This window comes from Lissotriton vulgaris, chromosome 5, assembly GCF_964263255.1.
Source record: "Lissotriton vulgaris chromosome 5, aLisVul1.2, whole genome shotgun sequence".
NCBI classification, from domain to species: Eukaryota; Metazoa; Chordata; class Amphibia; order Caudata; family Salamandridae; genus Lissotriton; species Lissotriton vulgaris.
Genome location: NC_141693.1, coordinates 2,023,080,575 through 2,023,100,424, shown reverse-complemented (window position 1 = coordinate 2,023,100,424; position 19,850 = coordinate 2,023,080,575). Strand labels below are relative to the sequence as shown.

The 19,850-nt window shown below is 49.4% G+C and overlaps 1 protein-coding gene across 4 annotated transcripts in view; it reads left to right on the top strand.

Moving 5' to 3' along the window:
• PHYHD1 (phytanoyl-CoA dioxygenase domain containing 1) overlaps positions 1-19,850 on the top strand; it is a 171,303-nt gene that overhangs the window by 51,838 nt on the left and 99,615 nt on the right. For all 4 annotated transcript variants that reach the window (XM_086924863.1, XM_086924866.1, XM_086924865.1 and 1 more), the window contains exon 4: positions 10,037-10,112. In XM_086924863.1, the coding sequence (XP_086780989.1) occupies positions 10,037-10,112 (76 nt within the window). The remainder of the gene's footprint in view (positions 1-10,036; positions 10,113-19,850) is intronic.

Here is a 19,850-nt window from a genome sequence, read left to right as displayed (position 1 = left end):
CCAAAGCACGATAACATACAATTTTTCCGACTTACCATTTTATAATCCGGAACACAGAACAAACAAACACAAACAGGAATGTGCACTCGAACCAAGAACTTAGGCCTACCAAAAGCGAACAAATGTATCGATACCCAAACTAAACCAATAGATTATCGTAACCAGAACAACCAGTGATAATCTTACAAAACCAAACCAAACCAAGAACTAAAAGGATTTAAACAACCCTTACGAAGTAACCAACTAGCAGTCACTAAATACTTAACTGAGGCACTGAAGACGTCACCAAGGAGAAACCCGTCACGTTTCGCCGTACTAAGGACTGCACCTCGGGTCCAAGACAGGGCGACGGTCAAGGCAACGGACCACTGCAGCCGTCCTGAACGGGAACCCTCGTGGAAGAGAACGTCGGGCCACTTTTGCGATATGCCGGGATCGATGAAGTGGGGCGCCTCCCTCAGGAATCTTCACACGAAGCTTCTCGAACTCTTCAGGCTTTTGGACCGGTACCGAATGACGTCGCCCTACGTTGGGCGCCAATTGGAGTTCTGGACTTTTTGGTTCCGTCCAGAGGTGTCAGGGATAACACCCGAAGACCCCGGAGTTCCACCTGTCTCGGTGCACAAATAAACAGAAACACGGGCTTCTCGATGGTGGCGTCAAAGACCAAAGGTTTATTACTGCAGGGACACAGAAGTCACAGAAACTACACACGGGCAGTATCTAGGAGCCTGTTCGATTTGTACAAAAAGGGTTGCTCCTTATATACTAAAATTTGAGCTTGAGGCAAATTCTTTACATGTAATACATTCCCAAACCTTTGTGTCCTAAACAATAAATATTTGGTGTTACACAGGAATCGTCGACAATATCTGATGTCAAAACATTACGAACGAGGGGTTCCCACTTTTCCATCATAATCTCATGTCAACTTTTCATTCAAGACCCGGACCGCCTCATCGTAAATTTCGTTACCTCCCCCTAATAAAGGCCCAGAAGGAAAGGAGCAGAGCCAGGTGCAGAAGATAGAAAAGCAGGATAAGGGATGTTTGTGGGTTGTAAATGGGCAAGGCTACCAGCTTCGGCCGCCTAATCGTGATCAGGCCAACGAACACAAGAACCAGTATAGCAGGACTGGCCTCGGGCAGAGGAGGCAGCCTTTGTCAAGTCATGCAGCTACAGCGTGTTCTGTTCTAAGGTGCACGTGTCACTGGAGAGGTGAATCGCCGGCTAAGCCTACGTGTCCTTAATCGAAATGAAGTAATCAGAGGTTATTGCGTATGTGAGGGCAAGAAACACAAAATGGCTGCCATGATCTAAGATGGATGCCATGGGTAGATCGGAAATGTGTTTGTAACAGGAGTACTCTTGCTTGTAGCATAGCGAAAACACCAGGATATGCTAAATGGATCATTTGCGGTTCGCTGATACCAATATTATGTATTTCCGACAATATTGAAAACACGGGTTCAAATCGTCACGGAACCTCAGTTAGCCAACCAGAGATCCCATTTCTAACAACCGCTGTGTGAGAAGTTGGCCTGGCATATGCTGTCCACTATTGTAGTGGGCACTTTGCACCAGTCCAAACCACCCTTATTGATGGTAGGTTTAGACAACCTTTATTGAAAGCTATCCTAGTGGTAGCTGTGGAGAGCAGCCTTCAGGCTAAGTCTTGAAGAATGTAAAGCAGCTTGTCTTACCAGTCTATAATCTTGTGAATGATCAAATGAAAGGAGAACTACACCAGGTATATATATATAAAATATATGTATTTGTTCTAAACACATCCCTCTAGTCTCTTTATGAGGCTAGAGGTCAAACACATAAGTTACACTTAATAACACACAGTAAATTAGCACAGTATACGTTGTGCCTAGGGGCTTACCAAACCATATATTAAGAAAGTGGTATAAGAACCACGACTTGACTAGACACAAGGCCTAGAGCCTGTAGAATCTCTGGGACCACAAGGAACCACCCAAGGTGGTCACACAGGGGTCCCACAGGGGATACATGCAGTGTCAGAACACAGCTGTGAATCACGGTTAGCTTCTATGGGCAAAGTCGCGGTCTTAAATTTAACCCCTTGCATGCTCGTTACGGAACCATTCCGTGACGAGCCACGGTGGTGCTGTGCTGGTGACGGAATGGTTCCGTCACGGCCCGGCCAGCACGCCTGCGCGACGCTGATTTCGGGCCTGCGCTGAGCGTTCCATTGAGCGGGCGTGGCCGTGACGGAACAATTCCGTCACAAGCACAGCGCCACCGCGGCTCGTGACGGAGTGGTTTCGTCACGAGCATGGCGGCGCCGCACAGCCCCCCTCCCCCCTAGCGCCGCGGCAGAATTACCGCCGCGGCCAAGGGGTTAAAGATTAAGGACACTTAGGAGAGGACTTTGAGCAAACCCCTTTAGATGTAAGGGGTTCTAGAGCAAACACCCACAGGAGCACATAAATATGCGAGTTAACTCACACAGGGAAGGCGGGTGCATAGGTGTTTGTTGAACTTGGCCCTTCTGGCAGGTTTACCCCTGAACTTTTTGCCGTTTAGTGTTACATAATTATAATGATTTCTGGTCTTTGCGTACTTTAGCACTGTGGCGCATTGTAAAGTACGTGCGCTCTCTGAGTGTGTGTGTGAGATTGGCCTGCCCTCCCATAGGAATGCATGGGGAATGTGTGTATCCATGGTAATTCCTGATGCGTGGGGAGTGCAAGTGCGAGTTTGGTATGTGCGGACTCGTGTGATTAAATGCTGCGCGATGATGTGTGTGGCGTTATTGTGTCTAGTGTGGAAGTGCCACTTCTAGAAGTTGGCCTGTCTGTGCAGTGAATGTGCTGGCTTGTGATTGGCTGGTGTGCCAGGCTCCTGGAGTCAGAATGGGTCTGCCCCGGTGGTGATTGGGAGATCGGCATGTTGATGGCTGGGGAGGAGTGCACCTGGGACCTGAATAGGGCTGGGCTTTCCCCCCACAATGCTGGCTCCACCCCCTGTGATGTGTCTGATGTCCCTGACCCATCCTGTGAATAGGCAGAGGGGCTGAGCAAAACAAAGTGCTCAGGAACCAGTTGTATCTGGTTCGCCCTTTGCCTGCACCTTTAGACAAAGGAATTTTGTGTATAAAATGAGGCTGTGACCTCATGGTAAATGTTCTTGTTTTTCCTGACTAGAATCTACCAGGGTTGTGCTGCTGCTGGGACCCAGGGGAAGGTTTGCCTCCCTGGGCCCTGCCCAGCCCCTGGATTACTGATGGACTTTGTGCTGGGACCCCTCTGCCTTGCCTTGATGCCCTGGAGGACTTCTTTTGGACCCTCCTCCCCTTTGCAACTAGGAGGACCTTGTTGCGGGGGCCCTGTTTTCTTAAGGGGCCATTCCTGGGGCCTTTGTGTGTTTGTGGTGCCCCCAGCGCCTCTGGGAGCAGTTTAGTTTAGCCTGGCAGATCTGAGCTGCCCTTTTCCCTGAGGGAATCCCCGGTGTAGGGATTCCCACGAATTTGCCCCAATTGCAGGTGCCCACACTGCGTCACTCTGATGCTTTAATTATTCTTATTGAAGGGTGCCACCCCGCTTATTTAATTATCTAACGGGTGCCTCACCCCGTGTGTACTTGTAGTTTTCATTTCGAGGGTGCCCACCCCTCGTTTTCGGCCCCCGAGAGTTCACCGCCGCAGCCCGGGCTGTATGCGACATGTTGCCGGGCCACTGCCTAGCGCGACCCAGAAGTAAAGCTGGTGGGCGGGGCCAGTGCTTGAAGCACGTCCGGAGCCTCGCAGGCTCCCATCCCCAGTCCCGGCCGAGGAGACAGGAGGACCGAGTGAGGCATGGCGCCTTTGCGGAGGCAGGGCTCCCAGAAGCCCCGCAGGCGCCACCGATGGTTCCAGCGAAGCGGAGGGGCTTCGGGCACATTGCCGGTGCCTGCCCCGCCGCCCGAATGAGGAGAGCCTTCCCCCCGCGCTGAGAGCCGGTAAGTAAAAATGGCTGGGGTGCCGGGGGGTCGGGGGGGAAGGCCACCTGTGCTCCCCAGGCACCCGAGTGGTGCCCTTCGTCAGAGTGGCCCCAGATGGCAGCGGGCCGCTCCACCAATGGCCCCCATGATCTCAGAAGCCTCGGTGAGGGGTCCAGAAGGCCCCCGTTGTCCCAGAGCCAGAAGGCTCCACCGTAGAGGGCCAGTTCTTTTTCTGGATCACGAACAAATCATTTAGGAGCCAGATTGCTCCAAGGGGCAGGAGAGCTTATTTGAGAGCCAGATGGTTCCACCTCAGTGTACAGCCTGCTGCCATCTGGGGCTCTAAAAGGGCGCCACATGAATTCCCAGAGCCAGATGGCTCAGTTTGGCGCAATGGTTGGTTCCTGAGGGGCTCGTGAGACCCCTGTCGCAATTTGCTTCCCAGCTGCCCAGCAAGTAGTGGGTAGCTGCACTGTTTAGGCTTTTATTCCTAGGGGACATGTTATTTTGGACTCAGGAGTCAGTCGCACTCCTTCGCCCTACCTTGGCCTTCCCCAGCTGCGCAGCACTTAGTGCCAGCTGCAGCGTTTAGGCCCCTTGCTATTGTCCCCAGCTGCCCAGCAAGTAGTGGGCAGCTGCTACGTTTAGGTTCTGGTGCAGTGGCGCAACCTGGACTTTGATGTGAGTTATGTGCTAAATGTGATTTCTGCCCTAAATATGATATATGTGCTATTATGATTCCTGTGCTAATGCTTTGGGTGTTAGGAAATGTACTGTGTGTAGTATGTTTTGCACACCCTGTGTTCGGACACCGCTGAATGTGTTTTTATGCGTCATGTGTCTTCCCTACACCGCTGAATGTGTTTTTATGCGTCATGTGTCTTCCCTACACTGCTGAATGTGTTCTTATGCATCACGTGTTTTCCCTACACCCCTGAGTGTGTTTTTACGCATCATGTGTCTTACTGACACCGCTGAATGTGTTTTTATGCGTCATGATTTTTCCCTACACCTCTGAATGTGCTTTTATGCGTCATGTGTTTTCCCTACACCTCTGAATGTGATTTTATGCATCATGTGCAACGCTTCTAGCCTATACCTCTCAATGGGTCTTCATGCCTCATGTGTAAAGCTTCTAGCCTATACCTCTGAATGTGTTTTTATGCATCATGTGTGAAACTTCTGCTTGTTGTATGTTCTAAGTGCTAGTTCTAAAAGTGCTTATTCCTGACAGTGGTCCATGTGACCCTGTCCCGTGTATATAATCCCCTGTAAATTCTGCCCGTGCCAGTGGCACAGTGTAAATTGTGTGTTACTTATCTAATGTGTTTGGTATAATACAAAGGCTATTTTTACATATAACCTTGTGTGGAGTTCCTTTTGTGGGGGGCCTGGGATGTTGTTGCTGGTGGGTGCGTGCACAAATGCTTTACACGTCGCCTCTGAGATAAGCCTGACTGCTCGTGCCAAGCTACCAAGAGGGTGAGCAGGGGTTATCTTGGTGAGTGACTTCCTTGCCCTGACTTAGAATGGTGGTTTCTGCCTGGCTTTGGCGCAAGCCTTAGCCAACCAGAAATACCCATTTCTAACAGTGTCTTTTGGTGTTGGGAATCGTCGTCGTTTTCAATGGTGATCTGCTGCAAAGTGCTGCTGCCGTCGAAGTGGAAAGTGTCCGGGGTGATCCAAGCTTGGATCGAAGATGAGAAGAACCTGAAAGCAGAGGGGACAGAGTCTGGGTCAATTACCAATGACCAGGGGTACGATACTCAAATGCCTACCAATGTCGGGTGATTTCAGGTGAAAGAGTTGAAGCTTGACTCTTCAGCCAAGAGGACCAGGAGGCGTCGACGATGACCAAGATCTGGAATCGAGCTGTCCCACGAAGTATGTCGAGTGCTGCGGTATCAGTGACCGGATTGGACCCAACAAGCCTCGGCAACAGCAACCCATAGAGAAAGGAGAAAGATGCTTTGGTGCAGACCAGCAAGGTCAGGGCACGTCTGGAGCAACCAGGGAAGCCCAAGGAAAATCAGAGTTGCCTTCACAGGGACACACCAGTTGAAAGACCAGGGATCGCGAAGGAGCCTTGAGCCGAAATGCAAGAAGCGGGCTAACAGAACACTCCTAGAGTGGTGGCCCACAATCTTCGGTGCAAAAGGTGCTCGGGGCTTGGGCTACAAGTAACCCAAAGCACGACTTCAAGAGACGTTGAGAAGCCAATGCACTTGCAAATGGTCCTGTTCCACGTCACTTGTGAGGGCTGCGGGTCTCTGCTTTGCTGGGGACTCAGGTCGGCCTCGGGGAAGTCTGGAAATCCTCTTCCTGGGCTGCAAATACTTCAGAGTCCGGCGGGAGCTTCGGAGATGCAGACCGGCAAATGCTTTGTTGGTGCCTGCCACGCAGGGGAGTCACTCCTTGACCCCAAGGGAGATTCTTTCATCCTCTAGTCTTGAGTAGATTGTCAAAGTTCCAGGATTCAGTTTCAGAGTTTCATCCAGAGATATCTAAAGTCCTGTTGCCAGGGGATCCTTACTTATACCTAAGAAAGGGGTCGGACTAACTCTGAGGACCCATCTATGGGAGGGTTTGGAAAGAGGGGTGGCTACACCCATTTCCTTTGTCCAGTTTCACGCCAGAGCAGGGTCTGGTAGCCCCTGCAACCAGTTTGAACTGGGCTATGCACAGGAACAACAAATGTGCCCCCAGTGCAGACTTCAAAGCACTCTCAGAGTGCACCCACCCAGCCCCAATACACTAAAGCCTGTCTGGGAGGTGGTTACACCTCCCTGTGACAGGAAACCTATTGTTCAGGCCTCCCCAGCCAGAGTTTCGTCCAGCAGCAGGAAGCCAGACTCGTGTCTGTGGCTGCAGCATCCATTTTGTGATGCCAGGGCTGTTTTAAACTATTACCGGTTAGACCAGTGTGTACATTTCTCTCCCTCTAGAAGGGTGGAATTATACCCCCGCCCCCAAGACTGGTGGGGGGTAGGAGTCCAAAGTATTTGACACCAAACACAACATGTTTCCATGCAGCCATTCCAAAGTTAGCATTTACTGCGAGGTTATAATGCACTTAAGAGTATATGGTCTGGCTGCATCACAGACCAGCCTCAGAGACTAGGCTCCAAATGCTGCAGAGGGGTCCTGCTTATGCATGGGCACCCTCTCACACAAAACCAAGCACCCTGCCTTCAGGATTGGTAAGGCCTGCCATAGGGGTGACTGATAGGTTTCTATGTGCAGTGATTGAAGGTAGATAAAGGTAACCTATACCTTAGTAAGGGGTGCATGCACCACCTTACCCAGGCCGCAGTAGCAGTCCTGTGGTGTCATTTTGGAAGGCTTCCCAGGGGTGGCATAATACATGCTGCAGCCCCCTGGTAGGCCCCTGGGGTACCTCTGCCCATGGTTCCTAGGGTACCATATACTAGGGACTCACAAGGGTAACCCAGTAACCAAACTGGAGTGTACCTAAAGTAAATGGAATCAATTTAGAGATGAAGCAGCTAGGCTGGGGTCCTGGTTAGCAGGGCCCCCAGCCAGACTAAAGTTGAAAAACAGTGAAACATCAGCAAAAAAGGGGGTAACCATAGGAAGCACATCCTACTCTCCTACACGCTGTACAACCAGTCTGGTGTCTGCCTGATCACCAGCTTCCCAGAAATGGGGGGATATCATCTGAAGTCTGGGTTCCCTGCTGGAAGAGCTGTGTACCTGCACTGAAGTGCCTAGAAGACTGCCTGCTGGGGTTAGGAAGAAGCCAGCGTGGAACTGCCAGAGGAAAGATTGCCCAGCAAGGAGCGAAGTCCAGCATGGCTGTTGGGTGCCCAGGAAGAGGCCGACTATACAATGGTCATCTGGAAGGCATGTGGACTCTTTGCTTCTCACTGAGTTTCTGATGTAACTGCAAACCCGAAGGCACAGTTAGGGCTACAACAGTTGTTTTTTTGAAGGCAAAGGTAGGGAGGCAGCTGCTGAATCTTTGAAGGACATGTTTGGGCTACATCTGCTTAACACTAGGCGTGGATGAAGGCCGCAACTGCTGTTTGCGGTGGACTCCTCTATTCACCTAACATTGGGCCAGTCGAGGCCGCATCCCTTCAGGACTGCTGATCGCCCCACACTACATCTGCTGTGGTAGAGCTGCACTATCCAGGCTACCACAAATGGGGTCATTCACATCTTTCCTCCTTGGCACCAGTGATTGTTTATATTCATCTTTCCTCAGATTTCCAAGATTTTGTGTTGATTCTATTTTTTTCTGTACATTTTTGTCGATTGGCCTCTTTTCTCTGATCTAAAGGTTGTTTTGAAGGTCTGTTCTTTTGCCAAATGAGATACATTTGTTTTTGTTTTCTCCTTAGTGTTTGGGTGATCAGTCTCTGCACAGCTTCATTGGCTGTATTGATGGTTCATTCTTAATTTTCTTCAAGGTTTATTCTCTCGCCCAGATGGTTGTATTGAGGTCTATGGTGGTTCAGCTGATAGCCACTTCTGTCTCAGGTGTGTGAGTTGGTGATACACGCTCTGTTGCTTGGGTAGTTATGTTGAATAGCTGTGTTGTTGTAACTCTTCGGCTTGGTTAATAAAGATTGTTGTTTGTTTAGCTTGTGTGGGGGCGCACAGGGAAGAAGTCCAAGAAAACTGTCAAAGTAACGGCATGGATGGTCCCGTCCATGCCGTTACTTTGATGCGGACGAGGAAACTTTTAAGGTTCACAACTTTTGAACCAACATTTGACTATGGGAGAAGGAACTTATACGGCTTCCTTCACCAGAATCTAAAGTACCGAAGCGTGATACTTCACCACTAGGGGATCCTACTAAATTACACTGGTTCTGCTAAGGCCCACAAACAATTTAAGGCGAAAATAGAATAATTGTATACAGCACTACTGAACCAACAGGAAGACTAGGAACTTTTTCATGCTTTTGAAAAGAAAAAGAAAAAAACTTTTTTCACGACTCTGGAGGATCCACGTACGCGTAACCGGTTTAAATTTAACTGGCCCTGAAGAAACTCCCTGGTAGGGAGTGAAACGCGTTGGCTGACTTTGTTGCGAATTGCACTGTGACTGCTTTTAAAAGAATGAACAATATTAAATAAAGGACTTTTTCATACACCTGAAATTGACAGTTTTCTTCAACTTCTTACCTGTGCGCCCCGACACAACCTAAACAAATTACCTGTGATCTGGAGAACACAGCGACGCCAATTAGCAGCTGACGTCGAGGGTGGCTGCACAGACACTTACACATTTTTGGAACTGGGTTTTAGGTGCGGCATCGTAAGGTCCGCTGCTACATTTCTTGTGCAATAAAGATTGTTGTGTCTGTTATTATGGTTGTGTCTTATCTGGAGTCTGTGATGCTTGATAGTCTGTAGTCCTTTTTAGATAACTTTGTTGATCAATCTCTTTTTTTCTTTGGCTGATATTCTTTTTTTCCATCTTGTCTCTTGTTTGGATAGTTGCATCGGTGGTCTATTCTTATTACTTGGGTATGGCAGGATGGGTTAGTGCCTTTATTGATGTTCCTGTGCGTCTGATTGCTGTGTTAGCAGATATCTTCCCTCAAGCTTTAGAGGTTGTATACATGGTGTATCCTGCATCGCTGGCATGATTGATGGTTGATTTGATATGCCATTTCTCCTTGGCTCCAGTACTTTTGTTGATATATATCTTCTCGATGCCTTCAATGTTTTCTGTTGGTGGGCGGTCCTCTCTTGCTTGGATGGTTGTGTTGATGTGTATTTTTTCTTTTAACATTTTCTCTCTGCCTTTATTGGTTGTGTTGCTAGTCTGTGCTTGGGTAATAATGTTCCAATTCTCCATGGCTCCCTTGATTGTGTTGCTCTGTCTCTTCTGACTCACCCCCATCTTTGTGTTTTTGGTCTTTACTCTCAGATGGTTGTGTTGATGGTTTTCTTCTCAGCTTTGGTGGTTTGGTTTCTTAGCGTCTCGTTTCGATGGCCGTTTTGTTCATGAGCACACTCTTTATAGCTTTCTGTCTCTTTTCTTTCCCTCAACTGATGAGTGTTTTTCTTCTTGATTTTGTGGTCACTTTATGTTCTCTGTTTCCTCCCACAGGGCAGTGCAGACTATTTCCTAACCAGTGGAGACAAGATCAGATTTTTCTTTGAAAAAGGAGTTTTTGATCAAAAAGGTAAATATTCATTCAAATGTAGGACAGCTATCCAGTTACAAGTATGGGCTTCCTTCTTGTAGAGGTATCTGTTCCCCTCACTGTGCAGTGCTTGTCCTTGTCTAGGTTACTGCCCCTCTCTTTGCTGTGCGAACTCTTGTAGACCCCACTCTTCTCATTGTGCAGTAGGCGTCGTTAGAAAGGTCTCTGCCCCACCACTGTGCAGTGAGTGTCCATCTATCATAGGTCTCTGTCTCTCTCACTGTGAAGTTTGTGTCCTTGCAGGGGTCACTGTCCCTCTCACTGAGCAGTTTGTGTCCTTGCAGGGGTCACTGTCCCTCTCACTGTGCAGTGCTTGTCCTTGCAGGGGTCACTGTCCCTCTCACTGTGCAGTGCTTGTTCTTGCATGGGTCACTGTCTTATATAGCACTTACTACCCCTAATGAGGCAATGAAGCGCTTTTTCAGTAAGCAGCACGCTACTCTAGTCCCTCTCACTGTGCAGTGCTTGTCGTTGCAGGGGTCACTGTCCCTCTCACTGTGCAGTGCTTGTTCTTGCAAGGGTCACTGTCCCTCTCACTCTGCAGTGCTTGTCCTTGCAAGGGTCACTGTCCCTCTTGCTGTGCAGTGCTGGTCCTTGCAGGGGTCGGGGTCACTGTCCCTCTCACTGTGCAGTGCTTGTTCTTATAGGGGTCACTGTCCCTCTCACTGTGCAGTGCTTGTCCTTGTGAGGGTCACTGTCCCTCTCACTGTGCAGTGCTTGTCCTTGCAGGGGTCACTGTCCCTCTCACTGTGCAGTGCTTGTCCTTGCAGGGGTCACTGTCCCTCTCACTGTGCAGTGCTTGTCCTTGCAAGGGTCACTGTCCCTCTCACTGTGCAGTGCTTGTCCTTGCAAGGGTCACTGTCCCTCTCACTGTGCAGTTTGTGTCCTTGCAGGGGTCATTGTCCCTCTCACTGTGCAGTGCTTGTTCTTGCAGGGGTCACTGTCCCTCTCACTGTGCAGTGCTTGTCCTTGCAAGGGTCACTGTCGCCCTCGCTGTGCAGTGCTTGTCCTTGTAAGGGTCACTGTCCCTCTCACTGTGCAGTGCTTGTTCTTGCAAGGGTCACTGTCTTATATAGCACTTACTACCCCTGATGAGGCAATGAAGCGCTTTTTCGGTAAGCAGCAGGCTACTCTAGTCCCTCTCACTGTGCAGTGCTTGTCGTTGCAGGGGTCACTGTCCCTCACACTGTGCAGTGCGTGTTCTTGCAAGGGTCACTGTCCCTCTCACTCTGCAGTGCTTGTCCTTGCAAGGGTCATTGTCCCTCTTGCTGTGCAGTGCTGGTCCTTGCAGGGGTCGGGGTCACTGTCCCTCTCACTGTGCAGTGCATGTCTTTGCAAGGGTCACTGTCCCTCTCACTGTGCAGTGCTTGTTCTTATAGGGGTCACTGTCCCTCTCACTGTGCAGTGCATGTCCTTGCAAGGGTCACTGTCCCTCTTGCTGTGCAGTGCTGGTCCTTGATGGGGTCACTGTCCCTCACATTCTGCAGTGCTTGTCCTTGCAAGGGTCACTGTCCCTCTTGCTGTGCAGTGCTGGTCCTTGCAGGGGTCACTGTCCCTCTCACTGTGCAGTGCTTGTTCTTATAGGTGTCACTGTCCCTCTCACTGTGCAGTGCATGTCCTTTCAAGGGTCACTGTCCCTCTCACTGTGCAGTGCTTGTTCTTATAGGTGTCACTGTCCCTCTCACTGTGCAGTGCATGTCCTTGCAAGGGTCACTGTCCCTTTTGCTGTGCAGTGCTGGCCCTTGCAGGGGTCACTGTCTCTCCCACTGTGCACTGCTTGTCCTCGCAGGGGTCACTGTCCCTCTCACTGTGCAGTGCTTGTCCTTACAGGGGTCACTGTCCCTCTCACTCTGCAGTGCTTGTCCTTGCAAGGGTCACTGTCCCTCTCACTGTGCAGTGCTTGCCCTTGCAAGGGTCACTGTCCCTCTCACTGTGCACTGCTTGTCCTGGCAGGGGCCACTGTCCCTCTCACTGTGCAGTGCTTGCCCTTGCAAGGGTCACTGTCCCTCTCACTGTGCACTGCTTGTCCTTGCAAGGGTCACTGTCCCTCTCACTGTGCAGTGCTTGCCCTTGCAAGGGTCACTGTCCCTCTCACTGTGCAGTGCTTGTCCTTGCAGGGGTCACTGTCCCTCTCACTGTGCAGTGCATGTCCTTGCAAGGGTCACTGTCCCTCACACTGAGCAGTCCTTGTCCTTGCAGGGGTCACTGTTCCTCTCACTGTGCAGTGCTTGTCCTTGCATGGGTCACTGTCCCTCTCACTGTGCAGTGCTTGTCGTTGCAGGGGTCACTGTCCCTCACACTGTGCAGTGCTTGTCCTTGCAGGGGTCACTGTCCCTCTCACTGTGCAGTGCTTGTTTTATAGGGGTCACTGTCCCTCTCACTGTGCAGTGCTTGTCCTTGCAGGGGTCACTGTCCCTCTCACTCTGCAGTGTTTGTCCTTGCAATGGTCACTGTCCCTCTCACTGTGCAGTGCTTGCCCTTGCAAGGGTCACTGTCCCTCTCACTGTGCACTGCTTGTCCTCGCAGGGGTCACTGTCCCTCTCACTGTGCAGTGCTTGTCCTTACAGGGGTCACTGTCCTTCTCACTGTGCAGTGCTGGTGCTTGCAGGGGTCACTTTCCCTCTCACTGTGCAGTGCTTGTCCTTGCAAGGGTCACTGTCCCTCTCACTGTGCAGTGCTTGTCCTTGCAGGGGTCACTGTCCCTCTCACTGTGCAGTGCTTGTCCTTGCAGGGGGTACTGTCCCTCTCACTGTGCAGTGCTTGTCCTTGCAAGGGTCACTGTCCCTCTCACTGTGCAGTGCTTGTCCTTGCAAGGGTCACTGTCCCTCTCACTGTGCAGTTTGTGTCCTTGCAGGGGTCATTGTCCCTCTCACTGTGCAGTGCTTGTTCTTGCAGGGGTCACTGTTCCTCTCACTGTGCAGTGCTTGTCCTTGCAAGGGTCACTGTCGCCCTCGCTGTGCAGTTTGTGTCCTTGCAGGGGTCATTGTCCCTCTCACTGTGCAGTGCTTGTTCTTGCAGGGGTCACTGTCCCTCTCACTGTGCAGTGCATGTCCTTGCAAGGGTCACTGTCCCTCTCACTGTGCACTGCTTGTCCTCGCAGGGGTCACTGTCCCTCTCACTGTGCAGTGCTTGTCCTTACAGGGGTCACTGTCCCTCTCACTGTGCAGTGCTGGTGCTTGCAGGGGTCACTGTCCCTCTCACTGTGCAGTGCTTGTCCTTGCAAGGGTCACTGTCCCTCTCACTGTGCAGTTTGTGTCCTTGCAGGGGTCATTGTCCCTCTCACTGTGCAGTGCTTGTTCTTGCAGGGGTCACTGTCCCTCTCACTGTGCAGTGCTTGTCCTTGCAAGGGTCACTGTCGCCCTCACTGTGCAGTTTCTGTCCTTGCAGGGATCATTGTCCCTCTCACTGTGCAGTGCTTGTTCTTGCAGGGGTCACTGTCCCTCTCACTGTGCAGTGCATGCCCTTGCAAGGGTCACTGTCCCTCTCACTGTGCACTGCTTGTCCTCGCAGGGGTCACTGTCCCTCTCACTGTGCAGTGCTTGTCCTTACAGGGGTCACTGTCCCTCTCACTGTGCAGTGCTGGTGCTTGCAGGGGTCACTTTCCCTCTCACCGTGCAGTGCTTGTCCTTGCAAGGGTCACTGTCCCTCTCACTGTGCAGTTCTTGTTCTTGCAAGGGTCACTGTCCCTCTCACTGTGCACTGCTTGTCCTCGAAGGGGTCACTGTCCCTCTCACTGTGCAGTGCTTGTCCTTACAGAGGCCACTGTCCCTCTCACTGTGCAGTGCTTGTCCTTGCAGGGGTCACTGTCCCTCTCAATGTGCAGTGCTTGTCCTTGCAGGGGTCACTGTCCCTCTCACTGTGCAGTGCATGTCCTTGCAAGGGTCACTGTCCGTCTCACTGTGCAGTGCTTGTCCTTGCAGGGGTCACTGTCCCTCTCACTGTGCAGTGCTTGTCCTTGCAGGGGTCATTGTCCTTCTCACTGTGCAGTGCATGTCCTTGCAGGGGTCACTGTCCCTCTCGCTGTGCACTGCTTGTTCTTGCAAGGGCCACTGTCCCTCTCACTGTGCAGTGCTTGTCCTTGCAAGGGTCACTGTCCCTCTCACTATGCAGTGCTTGTCCTTGCAGGGGTCACTGTCCCTCTCACTGTGCAGTGCTTGTCCTTGTAAGGGTCACTGTCCCTCTCACTGTGCAGTGCTTGTCCTTGCAGGGGTCACTGTCCCTCTCACTGTGCAGTGCATGTCCTTGCAAGGGTCACTGTCCCTCTCACTGTGCAGTGCTTGTTCTTATAGGGGTCACTGTCCCTCTCACTGTGCAGTGCTTTTCATTGCAGGGGTCACTGCCCCTCACACTGTGCAGTGCTTGTCCTTGCAGGGGTCACTGTTCCTCTCACTGTGCAGTGCTTGTCCTTGCATGGGTCACTGTCCCTCTCACTGTGCAGTGCTTGTCGTTGCAGGGGTCACTGTCCCTCACACTGTGCAGTGCTTGTCCTTGCATGGGTCACTGTCCCTCTCACTGTGCAGTGCTTGTTCTTATAGGGGTCACTGTCCCTCTCACTGTGCAGTGCTTGTTGTTATAGGGGTCACTGTTCCTCTCACTGTGCAGTGCTTGTTCTTATAGGGGTCACTGTCCCTCTCACTGTGCAGTGCTTGTCCTTGTAAGGGTCACTGCGCCTCTCACTGTGCAGTGCTTGTCCTTGCAAGGGTCACTGTCCCTCTCACTGTGCAGTGCTTGTTCTTATAGGGGTCACTGTCCCTCTCACTGTGCAGTGCTTGTCGTTGCAGGGGTCACTGTCCCTCACACTGTGCAGTGCTTGTCCTTGCAGGGGTCACTGTCCCTCTCACTGTGCAGTGCTTGTCCTTGCAGGGGTCACTGTCCCTCTCACTGTGCAGTGCATGTCCTTGCAAGGGTCACTGTCGCCCTCGCTGTGCAGTGCTTGTCCTTGCAAGGGTTACTGTCCCTCTCACTGTGCAGTGCTTGTCCTTGCAAGGGTCACTGTCCCTCTCACTGTGCAGTGCTTGTCCTTGCAGGGGTCACTGTCCCTCTCACTGTGCAGTGCATGTCCTTGCAAGGGTCACTGTCCCTCTCACTGTGCAGTGCTTGTCCTTGCAGGGGTCACTGTCCCTCTCACTGTGCAGTGCTTGTCCTTGCAGGGGTCACTGTCCCTCTCACTGTGCAGTGCTTGTCCTTGCAGGGGTCACTGTCCCTCTCACTGTGCAGTGCTTGTCCTTGCAGGGGTCACTATCCCTCTCACTGTGCAGTGCTTGTCCTTGCAAGGGTCACTGTCCCTCTCACTGTGCAGTGCTTGTCCTTGCAAGGGTCACTGTCCCTCTCACTGTGCAGTGCTTGTCCTTGCAGGGGTCACTATCCCTCTCACTGTGCAGTGCTTGTCCTTGCAAGGGTCACTGTCCCTCTCACTGTGCAGTGCTTGTCCTTGCAAGGGTCACTGTCCCTCGCACTGTGCAGTTTGTGTCCTCGCAGGGGTCACTGTCCCTCTCACTGTGCAGTGCTTGTCCTTGCAGGGGTCACTGTCCCTCTCACTGTGCAGTGCTTGTCCTTGCAAGGGTCACTGTCCCTCGCACTGTGCAGTGCTTGTCCTTGCAGGGGTCACTGTCCCTCTCAGCGTGCAGTGCTTGTTCTTGCAGGGGTCACTGTCCCTCTCACTGTGCAGTGCTTGTCCTTGCAGGGGTCACTGTCCCTCTCACTGTGCAGTGCTTGTTCTTGCAGGGGTCACTGTCCCTCTCACTGTGCAGTGCTTGTCCTTGCAAGGGTCACTGTCACCCTCGCTGTGCAGTGCTTGTCCTTGCAAGGGTCACTGTCCCTCTCACTGTGCAGTGCTAGTTCTTGCAAGGGCCACTGTCTTATATAGCACTTACTACCCCTGATGAGGCAATGAAGCGCTTTTTCGGTAAGCAGCAGGCTACTCTAGAACCAAAAGAGGATTAGTGGTGGATTAGTGAAGGGAAATATCAAATTAGTTTGAGCGGTGGACATGTTAGTCTGTTAGTTGGATTGAAAAGGCGGATAGTGGAGGTAGAGAAGAGGGAAGGATATAGAAAGTGCTTTTTTCGAGTTTGTTGGATAAATATCTTGAGATACACTGGATTAAATTTGTAATTGTCTGTTTCTCAGACATATTTAGCCTGAATATCTTACTTGACCCTGGTGCAGCAGCAAGGATCCCTAAAGCGGAAATGAAAAGGGTATTTTTGGTATATGCTGTCATGTTTTATAATCGCTATATTTCTGGGGAAGGCTTCCCTTTTTATTTAACTAAGGTAACTAGGCACTCACATAAATTTGTGCCAACCAGACTCAGGTTTGGTACGGCACATTATTTAGTGGCCCATCCCAACATTAAAAAACACCCGAGTGGGCCATGTATGTGTGATGGCGTGTCTATCCAGAGCACTTTGCACTTTTTGCTGTTTTGTAAACTGTACGCAAATTTTCGTACTACCTTTTTGAAACCTATATTTGTTAAATATGGTGTACGTACAGTTAAACATGCTATGGCTCTAATTTTTAACCTGCAATCTGTAGACGTCTGTTCTTATACTGCAATGTATTTAAATCAACTCCAGGAAAAGTACGTGTTTTTAACGGACGTCCGACTGTTAACTGTAAATTATTTTGTGAATCAATGTGGGTTTTAATGAACTTTGCTGTCCATTAACACTACTTGTATAACTTTTATTGAAATGTCGATGTTTTTATGTTGCGCTTTTATGGTCATTTACATGTACCGAATAAAGCTTCATGAATTGAATTGAGTTTTTGGGGGGAGCTCATAGCAGTAGGAGGAGGTTTGGGCTGAGTAAAGGGGAGGTGGAGAGGGAAAAAGTCAGAGGGAAGGGTTTAGAAAGGCTTGTTTGGGCATTGTGAATATCAAGAGGTTTGAGATGATGCGAGGAGGGGTAGAGGAGGGAAGAGTCTAGAAAAGGTTATTTTGGGGATCAGAGTAGTAGAACGGGGTTTGGGATGAGTTAGAGTTGATGTAGAGGATATATTGAGAGAGGTGTACGGAGAGATATAGGGAAGCGCATTGGGAAGAGTATCAGAAGGAAGTTTGAGATGAGTCGAGGTGGAGCTAGAGGATATGTTGAGAGAGGTATTGGGTGAGATATAAGGTAGTGCATTGGAGGTGCTGAATTATAAGTAAAGTAATACATATAAAGATACACAAGTACATGGAACGTGTATAAATGTATAAGGAAGGTAATATATGTAGATTTAAGTTGTATTTAATAAACTCAGACCTTCAAGTGTTGCTGTACTTTAAGTTAATTTATTTGTTTTTGTAGTAATTCAGTTGTGAAGCAATTGTAGATAAATAGTTAAACATAACCATAAATAATTTGTACATTTGTTAATTAGAGCTAACGAGTACTATATATTTATAAACATAATTATTCTACACATTTATACAAAGCAATACACCTATATAGGTACATATCTATAGTACAAATAAATGATTATATACAGAGAGATATGTTGTATATTTGTTTGAGAATGGGGGTTATGTGGGGATGAGCCAATTCTTGAGTAGGTGTTTGAAGATAAGGTGGTTATCCGTTGAGGATCTTATGCTTGGGTGGGTAAAGAGTTCCATAGTTTGGATGCTTGAACAGATTGTGATGTGTCACCCATGATTTTCTTTCTGAATCCGTTGTAGTCTTTTCTTGGTTGTTAAAGGTGATCTGTGGTAGAGGCTATTGGCGTAATGGAGTTTGGACAGAACAAGGGAGATATTAGGTATTAGGAAGATGCGTCGCAGAGTTTTTATAGTAACAAAGCTTGATCTTGCTAGTTTGTTCACTTGGTCATTCATTGATAACTTGGAGTCCATGGTAATTCTGAGGTTTCTTAGTTCCCTTGATGCTTTAGGCAGTGTTCCCAGATCGTCAGGCCATGCGGCACATGTGAGTATTTCCATTTTTGGAGCATTCAGTTTGCGATGGCTCCACGTCATCCGCTGATCAACAGATTTGAGGTAACTGAGAATTTGTGAGTTTCCAATGTATTGTGTGTCATCCTCCTAGTTATAACATGTGAGATGACATTGATTGATCTATGCCGGTAATGACTCCATGTACATGTTGAAAAGCGTGTGGTGAGATGATAGAGCCTTGAGGGACCCCTGCTTATCGGAAGTACGGTTTGGACAAGAAAGGGGGGGTGGGGAATGGCATTAGTTCTCTTTCGAAGGTAGGGTGTTATCCAGTCAAGAGCAGTCCCCTCTATGCCGCCTTTGTCGAGTCTTTGCATCTGAGTGTCATGGTCAACCGTGCCAAAGGCAACCGAGAGGTCCAAGAGAAGTAGCGCAGCAACCCTGTTGCGGTCATCTGTGTTCTTAAGGTCAACCCAGATGGCAACGCGGGCAGAATCTGTGCCTCTTCCTGATGGAATCCCGTTTGGAAGTCTGAAGTATGTCATTATATTCAATGAATTGTGACATCTGGGTGAACGCTGCTCTTTCTGTCAGTTTTCCCAGGAAAGGTCCATTTGTAATCGGTCTATAGTTATCTTGGTTAAGGACTTCCAGGTTTTTTTCTTTAGTAATGGGCGTATGTATGATTTTTTAGTTCTTCTGGAAATATTCCCATGGTTAAGGAATTGTTGATGATTCTTCTTACTGGAGTGGCAGCAGAGGTAGTTAGAAAACTTTTCTTGAACGTTTGTGGTGGAAAGAGTCCGAGAGCTGCCTGCGGGCCTGCTTGCTTTGACCAGGTCCATAAAACCATTGTTCTATGTGTTGGAAGGAATGCAGAGGTGGTTTTTTTTTAAAAAAGGTTTGGTACTGGTGTTTTTCCATTGTTTTTAAACATTTCAACTGCTTTGGTTGTGTAAATGATTTGCCAGTTTGTCTTGAGTAACTGGATGAGCTCCTTCTAGGCAATTTGGTTTACAAAATTCTGTGAGAATTTTAAAGAATTCTTTATTTGCACATTTAGCAATTTAAATTCTGTCTGAAAAATATTTTTTCTTCGATTTTTGAATGCTGACTTCTATAATCTGTTAACCTTCTGTAGGTGAAGTTTGTCTTTATTGGTGTTTGTTTTAAACAAGCTACGGTGCTGCTTTCTAATTTCCTGTTTTATCTCTTTTAGTTCTGTATTTCTCCACGGTGCCTGTTTTCTTTTGCTCTGTTGTGGTGCTCTTTTTTTTATAAACAATTTTATTGGTTTTCATGAAACATAAACAGCGGCACAATTCATCTTGCATTTAGAACATGAAATACTGACCTAATTCTCAGGGAAGTTGCCTGAGTGTAACTACTACATGTCATGATCAAACCCAGGCCACTATTCAACGCCTTCTCTCGCATATTACAGAACTAGTCCTAGCCATTTACCCCACACGCAGACATGCTTAGTGGGACAGCCTCTTTCTTCCTAGACAGACTTTTCTTGTGAGCCATTTAGCTATGTTAAAGGGGTAGAGTCCTTCCACGCAGATATCTCAATTGCCCATCCTGATAGCCATCCCTAGAAAGGTCTTATTCTTCTGGGATTCATCTAGACCATCCATGACCCCCAGGAGTAGGGCTCGGGGGCGAAGTAGGACCTCCCAGCCTAACAAGGTGCTCAGCTCGGACACTAATGTCAACCAGTACAGGACCAGAGTCCTGCACACTCCTTCCCTCGTACCGGTGGACGTGTGGTAGAAGTCTGCAGGCTCCGTCTTGCATCACGGGCAGGCGGGGGCTGGTAGAAAACT